General features: G+C 53.0%; 2 protein-coding genes and 1 long non-coding RNA gene across 4 annotated transcripts; 2 read left to right on the top strand and 1 right to left on the bottom strand.

Annotated features, from left to right (window-relative positions):
- The first annotated feature begins 158 nt into the window (after window positions 1-158).
- Trim65 (tripartite motif containing 65) lies at window positions 159-7,309 on the top strand. Its single transcript, XM_006993649.4, has 6 exons — window positions 159-696; window positions 3,596-3,691; window positions 3,934-4,167; window positions 4,248-4,422; window positions 4,540-4,602; window positions 5,092-7,309. The coding sequence occupies exons 1-6, from the start codon at window positions 277-279 to the stop codon at window positions 5,664-5,666; spliced, it is 1,563 nt and encodes a 520-aa protein (XP_006993711.1). The 5' UTR covers window positions 159-276; the 3' UTR covers window positions 5,667-7,309.
- LOC143267047 (uncharacterized) lies at window positions 6,305-19,920 on the bottom strand. Its single transcript, XR_013041976.1, has 2 exons — window positions 19,785-19,920; window positions 6,305-6,425 (listed from the first exon to the last, which is right to left on the bottom strand). It is a non-coding gene; the product is annotated as an uncharacterized LOC143267047 (long non-coding RNA).
- On the top strand, window positions 18,627-23,333 carry Trim47 (tripartite motif containing 47). 2 transcript variants are annotated; one of them, XM_006993648.4, is made up of 6 exons: window positions 18,627-19,360; window positions 20,502-20,597; window positions 20,870-21,100; window positions 21,260-21,458; window positions 22,085-22,159; window positions 22,414-23,333. In XM_006993648.4, the coding sequence occupies exons 1-6, from the start codon at window positions 18,677-18,679 to the stop codon at window positions 23,052-23,054; spliced, it is 1,926 nt and encodes a 641-aa protein (XP_006993710.1). In that variant the 5' UTR covers window positions 18,627-18,676; the 3' UTR covers window positions 23,055-23,333. The 2 variants fall into 2 exon arrangements, with proteins under 2 accessions (XP_006993710.1, XP_042139065.1); XM_042283131.2 differs by lacking the exon at window positions 18,627-19,360 and adding an exon at window positions 19,742-20,161.
- The last annotated feature ends 168 nt before the right edge of the window (window positions 23,334-23,501 follow it).

Below are 23,501 nucleotides of genomic sequence, written 5' to 3'. Positions count from 1 at the left end.
GGGGAGCTGAGAGAGATCGTGGAGGAGCAGGGAAAGCAACGTGGAGGTGCCAGAGTGGGACCCACGGCAGCCGCACCCCGGCTCCCAGCGCGTCAGAAGGCGGGCAAGGGTGGCTTGGATCCCTGCCAAGGAACGTTCTAGGCCAACCGAGAGCAGCGCCTGTGATGTTTGACGCACTGTCGTGTCTTTCTGGGCTGTCCTTCGCCCTTCCGCATCAGTCGCACCGGTAGCCTCGGTCCCTTTAAGAAGTCTGTGCCGGGTGGCCTCGCTTCCGCCATGGCCGCTCAGCTGGTGGAGGACCAAGTGACCTGCTCCATCTGCCTGGATCGCTACCGCGACCCGGTGACGCTGCCTTGCGGGCACAGCTTCTGCGGAGGCTGCATGCAGGACTCGTGGCGCTGCTGGGAGAAGACATGCCCCGAGTGTCGCCAGCCCTTCCCCGAGGGCACCAAGCTGTGCCGCAGCGTGACACTGAGCACCTTGCTGAAGACGCTGCCTCTCGAGCTGCAGGCGCAGGAGGCCGCCATCCCGCGCCCAGAGCCCGGCGCCGGCCACGGCGCACGCTGCCCGCGCCACGGGAGGCCGCTCGAGTTCTTCTGCCGCACCGATGGCCTCTGCGTGTGCAGCGCTTGCACAGTGCACGAGTGCCGCCACCACGAGCGGGCGCTGCTGGACGTGGAGCGCCGCGTTCGAGAGGTGCGGGATGGGGCTCAGGAAGTCGGGCACTGTTCGAGGCCAGAGCAGGGGCTGCAGCAGGAGGCTGCCGGCAGGTTCCAGTATGAACCCAGAGTGCCTATGCATCTGAATGTGGCACCCAGCCCTCCCCACGTGCTCTGAATGAAGTAGAAGCCAGAGTGTTAGGCCAAGGCTGGCAGCCCCATTTGCTGCCCTGGCCAGCATTCAGTGAGTGAGCACGCAGCATGGGAGGCAGGAGGGCTGTGTAGAGCAAATCAGTCATCTGCGCTTTCTGCTCTTCAGAGACTGAGGGTCAGATAGTGTCCCGGCAAAACCTGAGTGTTTCCTTCTATAGAGACGCAGGGCCACCCTGCTTAAGAGGAGGAGAGAGAGGCGATCTTTGGGTGACTCCTCAGGGGAGAGGAAGTGTCAACCAGAAAAAGAGGAGCGGGGGTGGAGCGCGAGGAGCTGGGAGGCTAGCCTGCTCCCCGAGATGATGGCAGGAGGCAGGTCCCTGAGGATCTCCAAACAGGCTTTCCAGGTCGTGGGGGACCAGACCATGGGTGGTGGTGGGGAGGAGCTGACTCTTCTAGGGAGGTGCAGGGCCTTAACTCGAGACAAGGCGATGATGCCATCAGATTTCGGGGGGTAAGAGGTGAAATCTGGGGGTGGGGGAAGAGTCACAACTGGAAAGCAAAAGAAAGGAGAAAGTAGTGGAAGCCCAGCGCCCAGTGGAGATGGGAACGAAGTAGGGGTTTCTGTGGGTGACGGGCTGCTCTGTGCTTGGCTTGGGATGTGTGGATGTGTGGGTGCAGTGGGGCACACGGGGGTCGGGGGTGACGGGCATCTGTTGAGAACTGGGAGGAGCTTCAGGCACTAAGACAGTTGGAAGTCATTAGAGGTCCCTGGAAGAAGTAGAAACTTGCTGGGTCAGGGAAGCCTTGCCCACAGTTATACCCAGACAGAGATATCTACTACGGAGATAGAGGCCGGCCGGGGCCGGGGCACGGTGGGGGGGGGGGGGCACGGTGGATTACAGGAGGGAGAGTGTGCTCTCTAGGTGCTCTGTGCTGCTGAGAGGTTTGGTTAGAGGGCAAAAATGACCATGAGACTGGACCCATGATGGTGGCCTGGGCCCATGGCCATCTCAGCCAGCAGGGGTGTGAGGCAAAGTCACCAGAGATGGGACAGAGGAGGAGGAGAGAGGTGTGTTCTAGGGAGTCACGGGGTGCTGGCACATGGACAGAAGGGTGGCTGAGAAGCCTGAGGGACGGGGGGGGGGGGGGCCCGCAGGGCGGCTGGTGAAGGACCTGCACAGTGAGGGGTGGAAGTGGTAGGTGAGGGTGAATGCTTGGGAAGACATGTCAGAGCTGGTGACAGGGCCCGGGTGAGGTCAAAGGAGGGAGTGGCTTTGGAAAGAAAGGGACTTTCAGAGGTTTGGAGGGGGAGAGCCCTGGAGCTGCTGCTGCAGCCCCAGAGAGGAGGCTGAGACACAGCTGGGGGTCCAAGTGTGGAGACCAAGCTGGGCACAAAGGTTTGCAGGGAGGACGCTTCAGCCAGATGGCTCATGCTGGGGGGTGGGGAGTGGGGTGGGGAGTGGGGGCGGTAACGACGGACAGACAGACGGACGTGATTTTGCTTGAGAGGACTGAGGCACAGGAAGTTCAAGGGCCAGGGAGCCTGTCTCAAGGCAGAAGGCAAGGGCTGAGACACCCAAGGTTACCCTCTGGCCTTCACACATGCAGTGTGGCATTCATCCATTTGTCTACACTTGCATGAACTTTACATAAAATTTTGTTTGTTTTTTCGAGACAAGGTTTCTCTGTGTAACAGCCCTGGCTGTCCTGGAGCTCTGTTTGTAGACCAGGCTGGCCTCAAACTCACAGAGATCCACCTGCCTCTGCCTCCCAAGTACTGGGACTAAAGGCGTTCATCACTACCACCTGGCTACATAAAAATCTTTATTTGTGCCGGGCGATGGTGGCACATGCCTTTAATCCTAGCACTTGAGAGGCAGAACCAGGTGGATCTCTGTGAGTTCAAGGCTAGCCTGCTCTACAGAGTGAGATCCAGGACAGGCACCAAAACTACACAGAGAAACCCTGTCTCGAAAAAACAAACAAACAAAAAACAAAAACAAAAAAAAGAAAAAGAAAAAGAAAAAATCTTTATTTGTAAGATTAAGAATAAATAAATTAGCTGGCATGGTGGTGGCACATGCTTTTCATCCCAACATTCTAGAGGCAGAAGTAGGCAGATCTCTGTTGAGTTCAAGATCTACTTAGCAAGTTCCAGGCAGCCAGGGCTATATAGTGAGACCCTGTCTCAAAGCAACAATGATAGGGTGTTGGAAGGAGTAAAAGCAGGTAATGAGACTCTTAGCCAGGTGTTACCCACCAGCTCAGAGCACCAGCACGGTGTCTCTAGCTCCTGTGACAGCACCTTTTGGTCCCCAAGGGAAACAACTCAACCAAATAATAGGGGTCCTGTCTTCCCCTTGGGCTCTCTGCGCTGAGCTAATCACGGCTCAGGCGACTCTGGCCATCTCCCTTTCTGCCCCAGACTCTAAGCCAGAGTTACTGCTCTGTTGCTGTCTGGAGTCGGGGTGGGGTGGGCTATGGACCTGAGAAGGTGGGACAGGAGCTCTGCTCAGGTCACCCAACCTGCAAGAAGCGGGAGTGGGACCGGAAGCCGGGTCTTCAACCCAAGACTTCCGCATCCCTCCTACGTATCCCTGCTCCACGCAGAGAACGGCCCCTGTCCGGGCCTCCCTGGGACTCTGACCTAGTTCTGGGATGTTAAGGGGGCAGTCTACCATGAGTGGCAGGATCCGTGTGGACGGTGGTGGTGGTGGTGGTATGAAGTAAACTTTACAGCCAATCCTGGCCTTCTCTTGTGGCCCTCTGGATGGGTACCGCAGGACCAACTGAGAGCTAGAGCGGCGGTTGCCCGGCAACAGGTCACCCAGGCTGAGACCCAGCTTCAGGAGCTGCAGCAGCAGAGCAGCCAGATCGAGGTACTTCGCCACATCCTCATGCTGGGCCCTACCATCTGCTCCCTGGGCTGCTTCCAAATGCCTCCAAGCAGCAGGGAGTGGGAAGTTGAGCCAGAAACCAGGCCCTGGCGGGGAGGAGGTTCCAAGGGCTCTGACTGACTCCCTGTGTCCCACCCTTCAAAACAGTGGGCGACTGAGGACTTAGCCTACCTTGCCATAGTGCCAAGACTGGCCACCCTGAGGTTCCTCCTGTGCCCACACAGAGTTCAGCCTGCACCCTGACCTCAGTGGTCTCCAGCAGATTCAGCAGCCTGCTACAGGCCCTGGAGAAGCTTCAGGCCTCGACACTGAGGAACATAGAGGTAGCCAAGAAGCAGGCTCTGGACCAGGCTCTGAGTGAGATACAGCGGCTAACCGACCACCTGGAGGTCCTGTCCCAGTATGACCACAGTGTCCAGGATCTCCTGGGGCAAGTGGACGACTCCAGCTTCTTCCAGGTACCGATCTCAGGGCAGTGGGCTAGGGCCTTGCTTCCCTGCCTTGTACCGCACTCACCGACACTGTCCCTGGGGTTCAGGAATTACAGCAGCTCTCTGAGCCTGTGGAGTCCCCCGGGCCACTGACCACTCCGCAGTGGGATGAAGAGCAGCAGCTGAGCAGCATGAATGAGATGCTTGGTCCGCTATGTGAACTCCTCCTTGAAGAGAAGCCCCCCAGGGTGGCAGGCAAAGCTGCCCGTGCTGGCCCTGTGGGTAAGGCTGACTTCTCCTCGCCCTCTGGGTCCTACCCTCCCTCCCACTAGTGGGTAGAAGCGGGGAGTCAGGGAACATCCCCACACGCTCCCCTGATTCTGCTTTGTTCTTTCGAAGCCTTGGGTCCTTCGCCACCAGTCTCCAGCGCCATGTGTCCACTGAGGAAGAAACTCTGGCAGAGTAAGGAGACCCGATGCCTGTGTGTACATGTGCATGGGTGCACCTTTGTGTGCATGTGAGAGCATGTGTACACTTGCATATGCCTGTGTGTGTATGGCGGGAGGGACCTGCTCTGACTGTCCTGTCCATGGTCCTTCCTGGGCCAGGCTCCACCTCTGCACACCTGTTGCAGGATGTGAACCTTGTCCACATCCACCCTGAGGTGGATGCAGCCGGTACAGTGTTAAAGGGCAGATTCTGACCACCTGGATCTGGGGTCCATCACAGTTCTCCCACTTAATATGTGAACTTAACTCTCTGAGCCTCAGTTTGTCCTCGAAGATTCCAGCTCAGAGGTAGCAATGAGCAACTCCCTAGTATGCCACTGCCTGGTGCTCTGCCCACAGTATGCCCGGTAGACATTTGAACTGTCCATAGATGGGGCCCCAGTAACTCTATGCTCTAGGGGGAATGACACCTTTGCCACCTCTGGTCAACTCTTTCCAACAGATTACCGCAACCTGACCTTTGACCCGGACACTGCCAACCAGTACTTGTACTTGTCCCACAAGGACCAGCAGGTGACACACCATTTCCAGGCCCAGGGCCCAGCCAGGCCAGGCAGCTTCGAGCTGTGGCAGGTGCAATGTGCCCAGAGTTTTCGGACTGGACAACACTATTGGGAGGTACGCACCTCTGACCACTCTGTGACGTTGGGCATCGCCTACCCAAAACTATCACGCCGAAAGGTGGGGACCCACACGGACAACATCGGCCGTGGGCCTTCCTCCTGGGGCCTTTGCATCCAGGAGGACAGTATCCAGGCCTGGCACAATGGCAAGGCCCAGCGCCTGCATGGGGTGCCTGGACGTCTCCTGGGCATCGATTTGAACTTGACCTCTGGCTACCTCACCTTCTACAGCCTCGAGCCACAGACACAGCTGCTGCATACCTTCCACGCACTTTTCAGCCAGCCTCTCTTCCCTGTCTTCTGGCTCCTTGAGGGGAGGACCCTGACTCTTTGCCATCAGCCTGAGGCCAAGCCCCCTCCAGGGCCCAGGGAAGAGGCTTCAGCACTCATCTGAGGGAGGCACAGATAGGTGCCGCCATGCCTGTGTGCCCAAGAGTGGATCGGCCTCTGACTGGGAGACTGAAGGCCACCATTCTAAAAGGAACAGCTGTTGGCTGCTGTGGGATGGTCTTTCTGTATGCTGTGATATGTATTGCTACCACTGCTTAATGAAGGTACAAGGAGGAGACGCTGAGAGCTGCCAGGGGAAGCAAGATGTGATACAACACAGGAAAAGGCACCAGACACGTGGCGATCCACAGGTTAATAGGAATGGGTTAATTTAAGATGCAAGAGCTATCGAGCAAGAAGCCCGAGCCATAGACCGAACAGTTTGTAACTAATACATAAGCTTCTGAGTAATTATTTTATAAATGGCTGCAGGAGGGTGGGAGGGAGAGATTTGGACGGTGGGCCCAGGCCAGACCAAGAAACTTGCCCCTACAGTTGGTCTCTCTGTTGACTCCGAGGAGAGGGATGAGAGGGGAGCCCCTAAATCCGCTTACTTTTTACTCTCTTCGAAGGGGACAGGGATTGGAAAAAATTAATAGGATGCCCCAGCCCCAAGCAAAAGCCAAGTTCTGTGTGTTGCCTGGACATCTATCTTAGCCACTGTTCTATGGCTGTGAAGAGACACCGTAACCACGGCCACTCTTACAATAAAAGAAAACATTTAACTGGGGTCTTGCTTACAGTTTTAGAAGATTAGTCCATGATTATCACGGCAGGAAGCAGACAGGCATGGTGCTGGAGCAGTAGCTGAGAGCTTTACATCCTGATCCACAGGCACCAGGCAGAGAGGGGGCAGGGAGGGAAGGAGGGAGGAAGGGAGAGAGAGAGAGAGAAAGAGAGAGAGACAGACAGAGAGAGAGAGAGAGAGAGAGAGAGAGAGAGAGAGAGAGAGAGAGAGAGAGAGAGGACAGTGAGACAGAGAGACATTGAATCTGGCATGGAATTTTGAAACCTCAAAGCCCACTCCCAAGGACACCCTTCCTCCAACAAGGCCACACCTCCTAATCCTTCCCAAACTATTCCACCAGCTGGGGACTAACCACAGATGTGGTGATATCAGGGTGTAGGTGCTACAGATGTGAGCAGCCTGCTCTTGCTCTTCCAGAACATGCTTCCATGAGGGTCCTAGGGTGGTCTTTTGCTCACATTTCTGGAAGTAGAACTTTTTTTGTACAGGGGCTAGAACTTGGAGTGCTTTGAATGCTATAAACAAGAGCTCATCCCTTGGCCAGGCATGGTGGTGCACACCTTTAATCCCTGCACTCAGGAGGCAAAGGCAGGCAGATCTCTGTGAGTGGCCAGCCTGGTCTACAAAGTGAGTTCTAGGACAGCCAGGGCTACACAGAGAAACCCTGTCTCAAAGAAAAAAAGAAAGAAAGAAAGAAAGAAAGAAAGAAAGAAAGAAAGAAAGAAAGAAAGAAAGAAAGAAAGAAAGAAAGAAAGAAAAAGAAAGAAAGAGTCCCTCCCTCTCTCCCTGACAGCGACCCCAGCCTGGCATCATGTTACTTGAGATGTTCTGGTCTTGGTGTTTACAAGGATGTCTACTTTTGTAACTTCTTTTTCTTTTTCTTTTGTAATTCCTTAAGCATTTGTCTGTTTTATATGCTCGTGGGTAAACATTGCACAATAAAGGATTTTAGAAATGCTTTTCTCTTTAGTTAGTGTGCAGCTGGCGGCAGGGTGGCTGCTGTGTGTGGACTGTCTGTGCAGAGGTCAGAGGATGAAGTACAGGGTTGGTTCTCTCTCTCTACCACGTGGATCTGGGGGTGGAGCTCAGACTCTCAGGTTGGCCTTAAGCACATTTGCCCACTGAGTTATCCCAGCAGCTCACAGTAACAGTTTGTTGTTGCTGTTGTTGTTGGAGATGGGGTATCACTGTGTAACCCTGGCTGGCTTAGAACTCACTATGTTGACCAGGCTAGCCTCCAACTCACAAAGATCTGCCTGCCTCTGCCTTCTGAGTACAGGAATTAAAGGCATGAACCACCATCACTGGCCTATAGCAGTTTTTAAAGGTTAATATGTGTAATAGTATACACTAGGAAAGATAATTGTTTTATAGAAATGTTTAAGCATTTTTCTTTAAAAATCTTTATGGCCGAGCGGTGGTGGCGCACACCTTTGATCCCAGCACTCGGGAGACAGATTCAGGCAGATCTCTGTGAGTTTGAGGCCAGCCTGGTCTACAGTGTAGATGTAACCAACCGTCTTATTAAATAAGAAACACAGAAACAATGTAAAAGAGAAAGCCGAGAGGTCAGAGCTCAGAGCTAAAATCTCACCCTTCCTCCTGCTGTCCCAGCTTCGCGAAAAGAGACCTACTTCCTGTCGGTTCGTATTTTTAAAGTATGTTGTTCTGCCTTCTCATTGGTTGTAAACCCAAACACATGACTGCCTCGTCACTGTCTGAATGTACAGCCCCCTAGGTCTTAAAGGTATATGTCTCCAATGCTGGCTGTATCCCTGAACACACAGAGATCTTATGGGATTAAAGGCGTGTGCCACCACCGCCACACTCTTGCTATGGCTCTAATAGCTCTGACCCTGAACACACAGATATCTATGGGATTAAAGGCGTGTGCCACCACCGCCACACTCTTGCTATGGCTCTAATAGCTCTGACCCCCAGACAACTTTATTTATTAACATACAATCAAATTAATATTTCAATACAAATCAAAATAATATTTCAATACAATTAGATTACCACCACACTACAGAGTGAGTTCCAGGACAGCCAGGGATACACAGAGAAACCCTGTCTCAGAAAAAAAAAAATTTATGTATGTGTGTATTTTGCCTACATGTATTATGGGCAATGCCCAAGGAGGCCAGAAGAGGATGTCCGATCTCCTGGAACTTGAGTTACAGACCATTGTGAGCCTCCATGTGGGTGCTGGGAACCATACCTGGGTCCTCTGCAAGAGCAGCCAGTGCTTCTAACCACTGAGCCATCTCTCCAGCCCTGAGACAGTCTTACTATGTAACCTTATGGTGATATTTTATTTGTATTCAAATGTTATTTGTACGTTAATAAATAAAGTTGCCCGGGGGTCAGAGCTATTAGCAAGCCATAGGAAAACAGGGCAGTGGTGGCGTACACTTGTAATCCCAGCACTTGGTAGGCAGAGCTAGGTAAGTCTCTGTGTGTTCAGGGATACAGCCAGTATTGGACACACATGCCTTTAATCTCAATACCAATCAATAGAAAACCTGGAGGTCTGTGCAGACAGGCTGTGACAAGGCAGTCATGTGTTTGGATTTACAACCAATGAGAAGGCAGAACAGAAAGTCTATATAAAGACTTTAACACAGGAAGTAGCTCTGGTTCAGAGAGGTAGGACCACGGCGGGAGGAAGGGTAAGGTTTTAGCTCTTAGCTCTGACCTCTTGGCTTTCTTCTTTGCATTGGTTCTGTGTTTCTTATTTAATAAGACGGTTGGTTACATCTACATAACCTAGCTGGCTGGAAGTAGCTATGAAGCCCAGTGATGCTTCAAACCCACTGCAGTCCAGCCACCCTCCTGCCTCTACTCCCAAGTACTGCAAATTATAGGCGTGCCCCGCCCACCCAACATGGCTAGACTGTTTCTGGCCTGATTTTGTTTTTGTTTGCCTTTTTTGTGGGATGAGGGGGTTGAGGTTGGGTCTTAATCTATGGCCCAGACTGGTCTGGAACTTGCAGCATCCCCAGGCTGGCCTCAGGCTGGTGGCAATCCTCCTGCTTAGCCTCCCAAGTGTTAGGATTACAGGCATGAACTGTGAGCCACCATACCTGCCGGGTTTGGCTGTGGTTGCTGTTTCTGACTCGGTAAGGCTGCAGCCACACTCCCATAAGGTTAGAGTTATTCAGGCTGCACTTGTCCCATTTCCCCTTCAGGGCTGGCCGTGAGGCGTGTTATTGGGGGTTCCATTTGTCTCCCTTCTGGACAGAGTCCTAAGGACAGTAGGAGAGGCAGGTGTGAGCACATTCTTACATCGCTCTGAAGTAATTTTGTCTGTGCCATTAATGACAAATAGTCTATACACTCAGCTACTGAAAAGGCCAAGGCAGGAGACTGCCTGAACCCATTATTTCCAGCCTCAGCCTTGGACATCATAACTATGACTACCACTGGGCTACATAACTAACAATATTTGGGAGGAGGGTGCTGACACAGGATCTCACTGTGTGGCCCTGATTGATCTGGAACTTGATTTGTACAGTAGGCTGGCCTTGAACTCACAGAGGCCTGTCTGCCTCTGTCTCCCAAATGCTGGGATTAATGGTGTGCGCTATCACACCTAGACTACTTGCTACTTTTTTTTTTTTTTTTGGCAGAGCCTTACATAGCCCAGGCTCACCCAGAACTGGCTATGTAGCCAGAGATGACCTTGGACTGCTGTTCCTGCTTGCATCTCCCATGTGCTGCTGCTGCGATTACAAGTGTACAATACCATGACCAGCCGTCTCTATGTGAACAAAATATGCAAAGAACCAGAGGGACAGTCATTTTCAGATGAATTCTGTTTTCATTGTCCTCTAGTATGCCAATGCTTTGCAATAATCATTAAGTTCTTTAATAAATCTCAGCTGGGGCCGAAAAGATGTCAGCAGTTAAGAGCACTGGCTGCTCTTCCAGAGGTCCCTGAGTTCAATTCCTGTAAACTACATGGTGGCTCACAACCATCTATAATGAGATCTGGTGCCCTCTTCTGGCCTGCAGGCATATATGCAGGCAGAACACTGTATACATAATAAATCAATCAATCTTTAAAAAATTTAAGACAGCCGGGAGGTGGTGGTGCATGCCTTTAATCCCAGCACTCAGCAGGCAGAGCCAGGTGGATCTCTGTGAGTTTGAGGCCAGCCTGGTCTACAGAGCGAGATCCAGGACAGGCACCAGAGCTACACAGAGAAACCCTGTCTCAAAAAAACAAACAAACAAACAAAATTTTAAGACAGTTTAAAAAGGAAAGCTTTAACTGCTCAAAATCTCAAAGGAAACAAAGAGGATCTATTCCTCTTTCTTTTTTTTTCTATTCCTCTTTCAATAGATGACTCCAGCCAGGTGGTGATGGTAGCACACAACTTTAATGCCAGCACTCAGGAGGCAGAGGCTGGTGGATCTGTGAGTCCGGGGTCAGCCTGGTCTACAGAGCAAGTTCCAGGACAGACAGGGCTGTTACACAGAGAAACCTTGTCTTGAAATAATAAATAAATAAATAAATAAATAAATAAATAAATAAATAAACAAATAAATACAAACAAAAAAGATAACTTACAAAAGCCACATTAACAAATACACCAAAGCTCAAGAGCTTTATTTCTTCTTCTATTTCCATGTGTGTGGTGTGTGGGCACACATATGTGGGTGCACATTGCATGTGGAGGCACAAGACTGTGAATCAACCATCAATCTTCCACTTTACTCACTGAGACAGGGTCTCTAAATCAATCCCAGAGTGCACAGATACACCTAGTCTGGAGGAGCATCCCCTGTGTCCACCTCCCACACCCACCCAGCGTTTACTTGGGTTCTGTGGGTGAGAACTTTGGTCCTCATGGTTATATCACAGCACTTTAACCACTGAGCCATCTCTCCGGCACCTAAAACTTGGAGAAGGAGGCGGAGAAGGAGGAGAAGGAGAAAGAAATTCCCTTATTTTCTGTGCATGGATGTTTTGCTAGCTTGTATGTGTATGCACCATGTTTGTGCAATGCCCAAGGAAGCCAGAAGAGGGCGGCGAATCCTCTGGGACTGGGGTTACAGATGGCTGTCAGCAGCCATGTGGGTGCTGGGAATAAAACCTGGGGAACTCTAGAAGAGCATTCAGTGCTTTTAACTGCTGAACTGTCTCCCCAGGCCCTAAAAATTTTAAAATATATTTAATAACATCTACCTTGGGCCAGCAAGATGCTTCAGTGGGTATAAGTTCTTGCCATGCAAGTCTGAAGACTTGAGCTCAATCCTTGGAATCCGTGGTAAAAACACATGAAACACACACACACACACACACACACACACACACACACACACACACACTTTAAATTAAAACATACCAGCATTGACCAATCACATCTCCACACTTGCCTCCTAGGGGAGCAAAGGGGACAGAGAGCTGCTGTATGGGGAACAGAAGGACCACTTGGACACATCTTTAAGAAGCCTTCTCAACCTAGAAGCACCTTCTCCCCTTCAGAACCAGGCATGTCTATATTCTGTGCAAACCACAACAGCCTGGCCACCAAACCACGGAGCGGGGGATGCTGTGGCTCAGCCTCCCAGCCACGCCTGGAGCTTGGCAAGCGCTTTATGGTCATGATCAAGAGCCGCTGTGGAGACCAACGTATGGAACTCATTATCAGGTTTCCTGCCAAGCTGGGTCCACCCAGGCTGTCTCCCACACAGCTCCTTCTGTCCAGAAGGCTTTTTCCCACCCCGTCTCCTTCCGCCTGGGTCCTAGCAGCTTGGGATCACCCAAGCTCGGGTGCCACTTCCCCATCCTACCATCCCAGCCGTCCAGGGGCCCAGGCATCAGTGTGCTTCTCTTTTGACACTTGTTCTCTACCTAAGGGGGCCAATTTAACAACTGGAATGTGTGTGTCCCTTCAGAGTCCATTTTCTAGAATTCTAACCCTTGAGAGGATGGCGTTAGGAGGTGGGACCTTCGGGAAATAAGTCATGAGAGTGGAGCCCGTATGAATGACAGCACCCACAGCCAGTGACTCACAACCACCTATAATTCTAGCTCCTAGGGATCCAATGCCCTCTTCTGGCCTCTTCAGGCACACATACAGTAGATATACTCGCATGGAAACATATGCGTAAATAAAAACAAGAGGCTAGACAGAAGGCTCATCATTGAACAGTGCTTCCTGCTCTCCTAGAGTATCAATTCTTCTCCTGGGAACCATGGCAGTTCCGGGGGACGGGACATCCAACACCTCTGGTGCCTGCACGCACCATCACTCATGTGCACAGATGCACACAGTACACATAATTAAAACTTAAAAAAAAAGAAAGAAAAAAGAAAAATCTCTTGGGGTTGTAGAGATGGCTCTGTGGTTAAGAGCACTGGCTGCTCTTCCAGAGGACCTGGGTTCAATTCCCAGCATCAACATGGTGGCTGACAGTGGTGAATCCCTGCAGGCTTCACAGCAGGCAGGGAAAAAACGACCCATGAAGAGACAAGAATGAAAATCGGCTCAGCCCGATTTTTTTTTAACTGGTGCTGGACCAGCACTTCCAGAGTCTGGCCCAGCTCATTTTACTTTAGCCATATTTAAGCACAGCACAGTTTTAGGAAAAATAACGATTAACTCAGCCCCACGAGTACAACAAAGCTGAAGACATGTTTACATTGAAGCTCTTAGCATATGGCTTTATCCATAAGATGGTTTCTTATTGATTTAAAAACAGTGCTCAAACTAGGTAGTGGTGGCTCAAGTCTTTAATCCCAGCACTCAGGAGGCAGAGGCAGGCGGATCTCTGAGTTTGAGGCCAGCCTGGTCTACAGAGAGAGTTCCAGGATAGCCAGAGCTGTTACACAAAGAAACCCTGTCTCAAAACAAACAAACAAAAAATAGCAAAAAAAAGAAAAAGAAAAAGAAAAAGAAAAGGGTATGGTCTGAAAGCAATGCTCAAGATTTAGGGGTCTGAGATGTAGGTGGAAGTTTCTCTCCTGCCTGCCTGTTCCCAAATACTCAGCAGTTGCTTCCCAAACAATTGACTCAGAGGCTTAGTATTATTTATTTATAAATGCTCAGCTGGTAGCTCAGGCTTATTATTAACTAGCTCTTACACTTAAATTCACCCACAATTCTTATCTATGTTTAGCCACATGGTGTGGTACCTTTTCTCAGTGCGACATTCTCATCTTGCTTCCTGTGTCTGGCTGGCGACTCCTGACTCTGTCCTTCCTTTCTCCCAGTCTGGTCACCCCACCTATACTTCCTGCCTGGCTACTGGCCAATCAGGGTTTTATTAAACCAACTGGAGGGACAAATCTTTGCAGTGTGCAAGAGCATTTCCCCACAGCAATGAGAGGAGTAAACTCTGGGATGTACACCATGCCCGTCTCATGAGACAGCAAAGGATCACCGGGTTGGAAAACGACACCATTCCTGGCATTCCAGGAAGAGCAGCGGCACACCTCATTCCGTTGAAGAGATGAACTTTCCTGGTCTCTGCCATTCTCATCTGGGTGCACAAGGCCTTTCTGCCCTCTACAGCTGAAAAGTGCTGAAACTCCTGTTCCGGGGGATCCAATGGCCTCTTCTGACCTTCACAGGCACCAATCATACTCATGATATCCAGACATGCATGCAGGCAAAAATCATACACATAGAATACAAATAAAATAAAACCAACTTTAAAATTATTTAAAAAAATTTAAATTTAAATAATAATAATAATAATAATAGTAATAAATCTTTAAAGGGGAATGCAGAGGGATCTCACTCCTCCTTCTGCTGAGTGAGGACATGTCATGTCACAGCCTGCAGATCTGGAAAGAGACCTCCCCACAGAGCTCAGTCTCCCGGCTGGTATCCATGAAGCAGTCAGCCTCACTCTGGCCCCGTAGCCCTAACTCATGAGAGCAGGGGCTGAACCATGTCTGGCTTACTTCCCCGAGGGGCTGGCCACTCCCCAGTTCTTCCTTGTCTTCTCACAGCGACAGCCGCAGCTGGGAGACTGGGTCCAGGGGAAGGATCGATACAGGTTTTGAAGGGTGAAGTCTTGTATACACAGGGAGAGGAGGATTGACAGGACAGGGAGCTGCCTCTTTTGGAGACCACTGGAGAGCAGCTTCCTGTACCAGCTAAAGGGATACATGGCTAGAGTGGCCTTCAGCTGAGAGACTCAGCCTCCATGGACACGGAGTAGTGTCTGAGGACTATTTTGAGTATAAATGACTAGGTGGTGTTCCTGTCATCCACTGTGTAGAAGCCAAGGATACAGCTCACCATCCAACACTGCCCAAGATAGCCCCAGAGAAAGAATCTATTGATTTTTTAAAAATAAACTGTACACTGTTTTCCCTTTTTGAGGCAGGGCGTCCCTATATAATCTAAGCTGGTCTTGAACTGGACTTCCTGTCCTAGCCTCTCATGTGCCAGGATTACAAGCATGTACCGCCACCCTGGCTAGACCACACACTTTATATATAGATTGTTTCTGCTTTTTTGAGATGGACTTTCATGTAGCCTAGGCTAGCCAGAAACTCACTATGTAGCTGAGGTTGGCCTTGAACTCCTGGTCCTCCTGCCTCTACCTACAGAGTGCTAGGTATTCCTGACCAGGCCAGCTCTAGACTGCACACTTGATTTTTTTGTTTATTTGTGTGTTTTGTTTTTTGAGACAGGGTTTCTCTGTGTAGCCCTGGCTATTCTGGAACTCAAACTGTAGCCCAGGCTGGCCTCCAACCCAAGAGATCCACCTGCCTCTGCCTCCCGAGTGCCAGGATTAAAGGTGTGTGCCACCACTGCCAACATTTTTTGGGGGGATGGGGTAAGTATGTGTGCACACATGTGTGCGCATGTGGAGGTCAGAGCCAATACCAGATTCTTTGCTCCATCACTCTTCACATCATTATCTTAAATATGTATATTTATATATTTTTATTTTGTGGGTGTGGGAGTTTCCCTGCATATATCTGTTCACCATGTATGTGCAGTGCCTACAGAGGCCAGGCGAGGGAACTGGATACCTTGGAACCAGAGTTACAGACAGTCATGAGTTGTCATGTGGGTGTAGGGAACTGAACCCTGAGTTCTCTGGAAAAGTGGCCAGTGCTCTTAACTATTAAGCCACCTATCCAGCCCCTCTGCCTTACTTTTGGAGACAGGGTCTCTCACTGAATCTAAATCTCACCGATTGGCTAGACTGAATGGCTAGCAAACTCCCAGGATCCTCTTGTCCCCACCTCCCAGCTCTGGGACTATACCATGATACCTATCTTTTTTCTGGGGATTCAGACTCTGGGGTGTGTCTTAGGTTTCAATCGCTGCAATCAAACACCATAACCAAAAGTAACTTAAGTTTTACTTCAGCTTACAGTTCACCGTCTATCATCCAGAGAAGTCAGGGCAGGAGCTGATGCAGAGGCCATGGGAGGCTGCTGCTTACTGGCTTGCTCAGCCTGTTTTCTCATAGCACCCCAAGACTACCTTCCTAGGGCTGACACCATCACGGTGGGCTGGGCCCTCCCACGTCAACCACTACTTAAGAAAATGCATTGCAGATTTGCCTACAGGCCAATCTGATGGAGGCGTTTTCTCAGTTGAGGTTCCTTCTTCCCTCATGACGCTGGCCTGTGTCACGTTGACATAAACCTAGCCAGCATTGGGTGTAACTCAGTGGTACAGGGCTTGCCTAACATGCACAAAGAACTGGACTCAGTCTCTGGCACTGAAACACTGGAAAGAAAAAAAAAAAGCCCCAAACTGGGACCTGTGTGTGTGTGTGTGTGTGTGTGTGTGTGTGTGTGTGTGTGTGTGTGTGTGTGAAGGGGCCAGCTGGGACGTGTGTGTGTGTGTGTGTGTGTGTGTGTGTGTGTGTGTGTGTGTGTGAAGGGGCCAGCTCTGTGCTGCTGTTCATCTTTCCCCTTTGGCTCCTCACTTAAGTACTTACTACACATTTCCAACCTGATCTTAGAGACTGAGGGAAATTTTCCCATCTCTAAGCACAGATAGCTGGGGAAACAGAGGCAGTGACAGAGGCCTGGCTGGAGGAGCGGGCAAGAAGTCAGGGTAGTGGCAGGCAGCAGTATGCCACTGAGACAGGTGCAAGGAGAGGAGCCATCGACTACAGAGAGAGATGGGACACATGGGAGACATGAATGACCACCCCTGGCCCTGCTGGCCTGGGTGATGGCTCTACGCCCTCCCTGACATGTGCACCATTATGGGTCATGTGTTCCCCCATTCATAATATGTTCAGGTAGTTCTTCCCACCCTGGGCTGCCTCAAGCCTATGGCTGGAACATTATTTGGAATAATAGGGTCTTGGCATTTGTAATCAGGTTAGAGTGAGAGCATACTGAAGTAGGGTGGGCCCTAACCCATTTTCTTGTGTCTTTATATAAAGAGGAATTCATTTTATTATTAAACATATTTTATTATTATTTATTTACATGTATATGTGTGTATGTTTATGTATGTGCGTGTGCCTGCCTGAGGTTAGAGGCATCCCCTGGAGCTGGAGTTACAGTAATTGTGAGCTACCTGATGTGGAGATTGAACTCTGGTCCTCTGTAAAAACAGTACATGGGGTTTTTTTTTTGTGTTTTTTTTTTTGTTTTGTTTTGTTTTGTTTTGTTTTTGTTTTTTTTTTTGAGACAAGGTTTCTCTGTGGTTTTGATGCCTGTCCTGGACCTCACCTTGTAGACCAGGCTGGCCTCGAACTCACAGAGATCTGCCTGGCTCTGCCTCCTGAGTGCTGGGATTAAAGGCGTGCGCCACCACTGCCCAGCCAAATGTAATACATCTTTCCATAGTTAAAGTAATGTTCTGTAACAGGCCGTGGTGGCTCACGCCTTTAATCCCAGCACTCGGGAGGCAAAGGCAGGCAGATTTCGGAGTTTGAGGCCAGCCTGGGCTACAGAGAGAGTTCCAGGACAGCCAGGGCTATACAGAGAAACTCTTTCTGGAGAAAAAGAAAAAGAAGCCATTGTGCTTAGCGCACAGGTAAGGAGTAGGATGTAACTGACATTATTTGGGGTTCCTCTGAATGGGAAAGGTATCTACCAGCCCCCTCTATTTGTTCATTTTTCCCGTTACTTATTACTATCAGCATGGGCACATGGATGCTTATTTTTTATTTAGGGTTATAACAACATTATCCCACCCATTTTGTTTATCCTTTTCTCTTTTGCCTTTAATATGGGCCCTGGGTGCTAACTCTGGTCCTCACACTTGCTCAGCACTTTACCAGCTGGTCAGCTGTCTCCCCAGCACCAGGCTCCACTCCTTTTAATAATAATAAATAATAATATTGACAATTTGAATTCTACGAATTTTAAAAATTAACATTATTGATGTATAATTTACAATGTCAGTTTATCAGGGCATGATGACATACACTTGTAATCTCAGCACGGAGAAGTGGAGCCATAAGGATCAGTAGGTTAAGGCCAACATAAGAATTTCTAGGATAACCAAGGCTATATAAGAAAGACTGTCTCGCCGGGCGGTGGTGGTGGCGGCGGCGGCGGCGGCGGCGGCGGCGCACGCCTGTGATCCCAGCACTCAGGAGGCTGAGGCATGAAGTAAAGAGGTCTAGGTCTATCTGGGCTGCATATACAGACTATGTCTCAAAACAAACACAAATCCTTACAATTAGACTCGCCGTTCTAGATGCATAGTTGGGCAAGTCTTAACCAGTGCCTCCTTTTAGAGAACTACAGGGGCCCGCGAGTGTGATGAGCGGAAGTAAATTCCTCAGACAAGGGATTTGTCCAGTGATGTCAGCTTCCCATTTCAGATCTAGACAAGGCCAAGTTCCCCAGCGCGGGTAAATAGAGTCTCTAGGGGGCAAAAACAGACACACACTAGCAGTAATTTTTTCTATATGTCAGCAACTCGTGAACTTTGCTAACTGTACCCAGGAGGGGTGTGGAGAGCAAAGGTACTGGCGACACGGTTGTGCCCTCCCACCTCTCCCGAGGCACCGGGCTGACCAAGGTTGGGGGGATGGAGGGTCGGATGCCCTCCCAGCCTCCTCCCCATACATCCCCTGGCATCCTCGGTCCTCATCCTCTCCTTTTCACACCGGTTTGGGAGTGCCCCCGCCTCCACCCACGACGGGTGGAGGGCTCAAGAGGGTCGGGTGCCCCTGGGAGGCAGGCGGGCCCGGTGTCTGCTGACCCGTGGTACAGCGGCTGGCCGCGTTGGGGGCGGGCAGAACTGCGGAGGGGTTGGAGGGGGCTGGACCCTTGGCCTTGGCCCCAGGGGGGCGGTGCCGGGCGCGAACCGTCCCTGGTCCCTCCCAGGCGGGAGCAGCACAGGCGGTGCCCGGGCAGCTGCGGAGCCATGGACGGCAGCGGGCCTTTCAGCTGCCCCATCTGCCTGGAACCGCTCCGGGAGCCGGTGACACTGCCCTGCGGCCACAACTTCTGCCTCGCCTGCCTGGGCGCGCTCTGGCCGCACCGGAGTGCGGGCGGCAACGGTGGTTCCGGAGGTCCGGCCCGCTGCCCACTGTGCCAGGAGCCTTTCCCCGACGGCCTGCAGCTCCGCAAGAACCACACGCTCTCCGAGCTGCTGCAACTCCGCCAGGGCTCGGGCCCGGGACCCATGTCCGCCCCGGCTTCAGGCCCCGCCCGGGGCGCGACGCCCGAACCCTCGGCGCCCAGCGCACCCCCTACTGCTCCGGAGCCCTCGGCTCCCTGCGCGCCCGAGCCCTGGCCGGCCGAAGAGCCGGTGCGCTGCGACGCGTGCCCGGAGGGCGCCGCCCTGCCCGCCGCGCTCTCCTGCCTCTCCTGCCTCGCCTCCTTCTGCTCTGCGCATCTGGCCCCGCACGAACGCAGCCCCGCACTGCGCGGCCACCGCCTGGTGCCGCCGCTGCGCCGGCTGGAGGAGAGCCTGTGCCCGCGCCACCTGCGGCCGCTGGAGCGCTACTGCCGCGTGGAGAGAGTGTGCCTGTGCGAGGCCTGCGCCGCCCAGGAGCATCGCGGCCACGAGCTAGTGCCGCTGGAGCAGGAGCGCGCGCTTCAGGAGGTGGGGCGCGGGCACGTGGAGATGGGCGGCCGGCGGGGCAGCTCCCCCCACTCTTCTCCGGCTGTGCCTTTTATTTGTTTGTCTCTTTTATTATTATTGTGGGATGTGCACGTGGAGATTAAGAAGACAACTTTGTGGAGTTAGTTCCCACCTTTGCGTGGGTCCCATCGCTCTGACTCAATAGGCTCTGCCTTAGTTTCCCCCTCTAACCTGAGGATCTTTGCGACCGCTTCCGGTCTATAGTGTCGTTTGCTAGGGCTGGTGTGGATGGAAGCGGAGTCAGAAGCAACTACTGAGTAGATGAAAGAATGGCGAAGAGCCGAGAGAGAGAGAGAGAGAGAGAGAGAGAGAGAGAGAGAGAGAGAGAGAGAGAGAGAGAGAGAGAGTTAACTGGGTCAGTGTGGGTGTAAAGCCAGAGAGGTACCTGGGTTAGACCCTTGGAGCCGGTGGGGACCAGGAGTGGCTGGCCGCGGGCGTGGCCCCATGGCTGCGGAGCTCTTGTGGCTGGTCCCGACTCAGATTTGTCCTGGACTGAGTCAGCCGCTGTGGATGGGTGTGGCAGGCACCAGGAGAGCCATGGAGGTTGGGCTGGTCACACAGAACCTCTCTGTCCGAAGATTCTGGGGCCGTTGGGAGCATGTGCCCAGTGCCCCACCACCTCCCACCCCCAGTTTCCTTTGGCCTCCGTCCTGGTCTTGGCGCCTCTGGCTTTGGGATTTTCCGTCTCTCCTGCCTGGAGCAGTGACTCATAAGACCCAAGGGATTTGCCCGGAATCCCCATTTTTCAGAGCTGGATTGGGGGTGAAGGCTCTTTTGAAACTAATCCCCAGGATTATTTAGTGTCCTTCTCGTTCAGTCATACCCCAACTCCACGCTCTCACGCTTCACCTCTTCCCCACTGAGGGGAAAAATCCCAAATAAATCGAGCACCTCAAGTGGCCCTAGACTGGCTTCCTTGGTCAACAGGTAGTCAGATGCCCTCAGCCCGCTTCCTTGCCAGGCATTTGGGGATGGCAGCAGCCTGGCCCAAGGTGTTTTGGGCATGTTCTGAAGTATCACAGCCACTTCCAGGCCCTCCATTCACAGATCTGGTCAGGGACCTTTGTCATCAGACACCAGACTCACAAAGCCCAATCCACAGGCTGAGCAGCCCAAAGTCCTGAGTGCCGTGGAGGACCGGATGGATGAACTGGGTGCCAGCATTGCACAGTCCCGCCGTACTGTGGCCCTCATCAAGGTCAGACCTCACCCTAACCCCCTGTGCACCCCCGAAGCAGGCCTCTGAAACTGGGCATAAGTTTCCAGTATGTACCACCCACTCTAGACATACGTGCCCTGATTAGGGACTGCTCAACCCTACTAAGCGGGAACACCTTGTTTCCCGAGACCTGGCTCAGACCCAGAGCTTGGGCCGGTCCTTCTGTCCTGGTAGGGCAGGGTGGGCTCACACAGCCAGAGAAGGAAACTGTAGCCGGGTTGGGTCTTTGCCTCCACCGCCCAATCCTGCAGAGTGCAGCTGTGGCCGAGCGAGAGAGGGTGAGCCAGATGTTTGCCGAGGCCACAGCCACCCTGCAGAGTTTCCAGACCGAGGTGCTGGGGTTCATCGAGGAGGGGGAGGCCACTATGTTGGGCCGCTCCCAGGGTGACCTGCGTAGACAGGAGGAACAGCGCAGCCGCCTGAGCCGGGCACGTCACAACCTCAGTCAGGTTCCAGAAGCCGACTCAGTCAGCTTCCTACAGGTGAGGGTGGCTCATGAGCCACGGGGGGATCGAGTGAGGGGGTGGGAGTGAGAAAGGACGGCAGGGCGATGGGTGCCTGGCCTTCCCAGACAGTTGCTACCTTCCCTGGCTGGGAGGAGCTACGGCAGCAGAGCCTTAATGGGCCTTCGTCTGGCACAGGAGCTCCTGGCACTGAGGCTGGCCCTGGAGGAGGGGTGCGGCCCTGGGCCTGGGCCCCCCAGGGAACTCAGCTTCACCAAGTCCTCCCAAGTGGTCAGAGCGCTGAGAGACATCCTGGTCTCAGCCTGCGCCAGCCAGTGGGAGCAGCTGCGGGGCCTGAGCAGTGAGGAGGATGAGCTGCAGAAACGCGGCTCAGAAGGTGGGTGCCCCTCCGAGATGACTCACGCCCCTCCCCAGATGCACCGTGTGGGCCCCCAGATCTGGTGTCCATCCAGGAACGGAGGAGGGAAAAGTGTCTGGCCCTGGGGGAGGGAGCCTAATCCTGCCAGGAACTGAGGCCATCCCCACCCCACCACACCCCCCAAAGTGATTCTTCTTGCTCCCTCGCACACAAGGAGGCCAGGGCGGGGAAACTCAAGCGATACACACGCATGAGGACACGTCCCATGTGGGTGTGTCTGTCACCAAGCGGCTGGGGGCTTTGGAAGGGAGGGTGGAGGGAGTGCCAGCCGCAGGTGGGGGTGGGCACTGCCCACTGAGAGGGCAGCCCTGCAGCCAGCCGCAGGTGGGGGCGGGCACTGGCGAGGGCAGCCCTGCAGCCAGCCACAGGTGGGGGTGGGCACTGCCGAGGGCAGCCCTGCAGCCAGCCGCAGGTGGGGGCGGGCACTGCCGAGGGCAGCCCTGCAGCCAGCCGCAGGTGGGGGCGGGCACTGCCGAGGGCAGCCCTGCAGCCAGCCGCAGGTGGGGGCGGGCACTGCCGAGGGCAGCCCTGCAGCCAGCCGCAGGTGGTCCAGAGAGGTTGCTTTCCCACCACTCCTTGCGCAGCTGATGTGGAGTCCCAGGACCCTGACAGCACCAACCTGCTGGAGAGCGAGGCTCCCAGGGATTACTTCCTCAAGTGTAAGTAGCCAGCCCGGCGGTGCTACCAAAGCGCCTCTGTCAGCTGCGAGGCTTCAGAAACACAGAGCTTGGGAACCCTCCCCTTAATCTCTAGGGTGGACAAGGTCACCTCCACGGGTGGTCCCCACTAGTGCCGGGTCTCGGTGTTTCTGAAGAAGGGACGAGACTGTGTTTGGGGGAGGTGGGTCCCTGTGGGGGACCATCCCATCCGAGCGTGGCTGTGATCTGTGTCTCCTTCCCATCCATGGGGTCAGTTGCCTACATCGTGGACCTGGACAGTGATACGGCAGACAAGTTCTTGCAGCTTTTTGGAACCAAAGGCGTCAAGAGGGTATTATGTCCCATCAACTACCCGGAGTCACCCACCCGCTTCACGCACTGTGAGCAGGTGCTAGGAGAGGGTGCCCTGGACCGGGGCACCTACTACTGGGAGGTAGAGATCATCGAAGGATGGGTCAGCGTGGGTGTCATGGCTGAGGGCTTCTCTCCGCAAGAGCCCTATGACCGGGGCCGGCTGGGCCGCAATGCACACTCGTGCTGTCTGCAGTGGAACGGGCGTGGATTCTCAGTCTGGTTCTGTGGGCTGGAGGCGCCGCTGCCGCATGCCTTTTCCCCCACGGTTGGGGTCTGCCTAGAGTATGCTGACCATGCCCTAGCCTTCTACGCCGTTCGAGACGGAAAGCTGAGCCTTCTTCGGAGGCTCAAAGCCTCCCGGCCACGCCGCAGTGGTGCCCTGGCCTCCCCCACTGACCCCTTCCAGAGTCGCCTGGACAGCCACTTTTCAGGGCTCTTCAGTCACAGGCTCAAGCCTGCCTTCTTCCTGGAGAGTGTGGACGCCCACCTGCAGATCGGGCCCCTCAAGAAATCGTGCATATCCGTCCTGAAGAGGAGGTGATGGAGGACTGCCTCATGCTGCAGAGGCCATGCCCGGATCTCCTGGGAGAAGGCACCAGTCTTAGACACCCCCGCTCTGAGCTGTCTCGCTTCTACAGGTCTCTGCTTTCTGTAACCAGACCTTCCACTCTCCAAGGCAGGGGTCCCCAGCCCCTTGCAGGACTTGTTTTGGGAAGAGACCTTGAGCTGGGACAACTTCAGACTGCCCCAGCCCTTCTTCTCCAGGTCTCTGGAACTACCTGGCACACAGTAGGTGCTCAATAAACATTCGTTGAATCCATGACTCCCTTCTTCATTCCTTGTCCACCAGAAATTCCTGACTTCTCAGCCTTCAAGATCTGAGAATAGGGGCAGGCAAGACGGCTCTGTCAGAAAAGGTGCTCGCCTCCAAGTCCAATCAAAATCCGAGTTTGATTCCCGCACCACACATGGTAGAAGGAGAGGACTG

This window comes from Peromyscus maniculatus, chromosome 8, assembly GCF_049852395.1.
Source record: "Peromyscus maniculatus bairdii isolate BWxNUB_F1_BW_parent chromosome 8, HU_Pman_BW_mat_3.1, whole genome shotgun sequence".
NCBI classification, from domain to species: Eukaryota; Metazoa; Chordata; class Mammalia; order Rodentia; family Cricetidae; genus Peromyscus; species Peromyscus maniculatus.
Note: the sequence above shows the minus strand (reverse complement) of the source record. Positions and strands in the feature narration are given on the sequence as shown.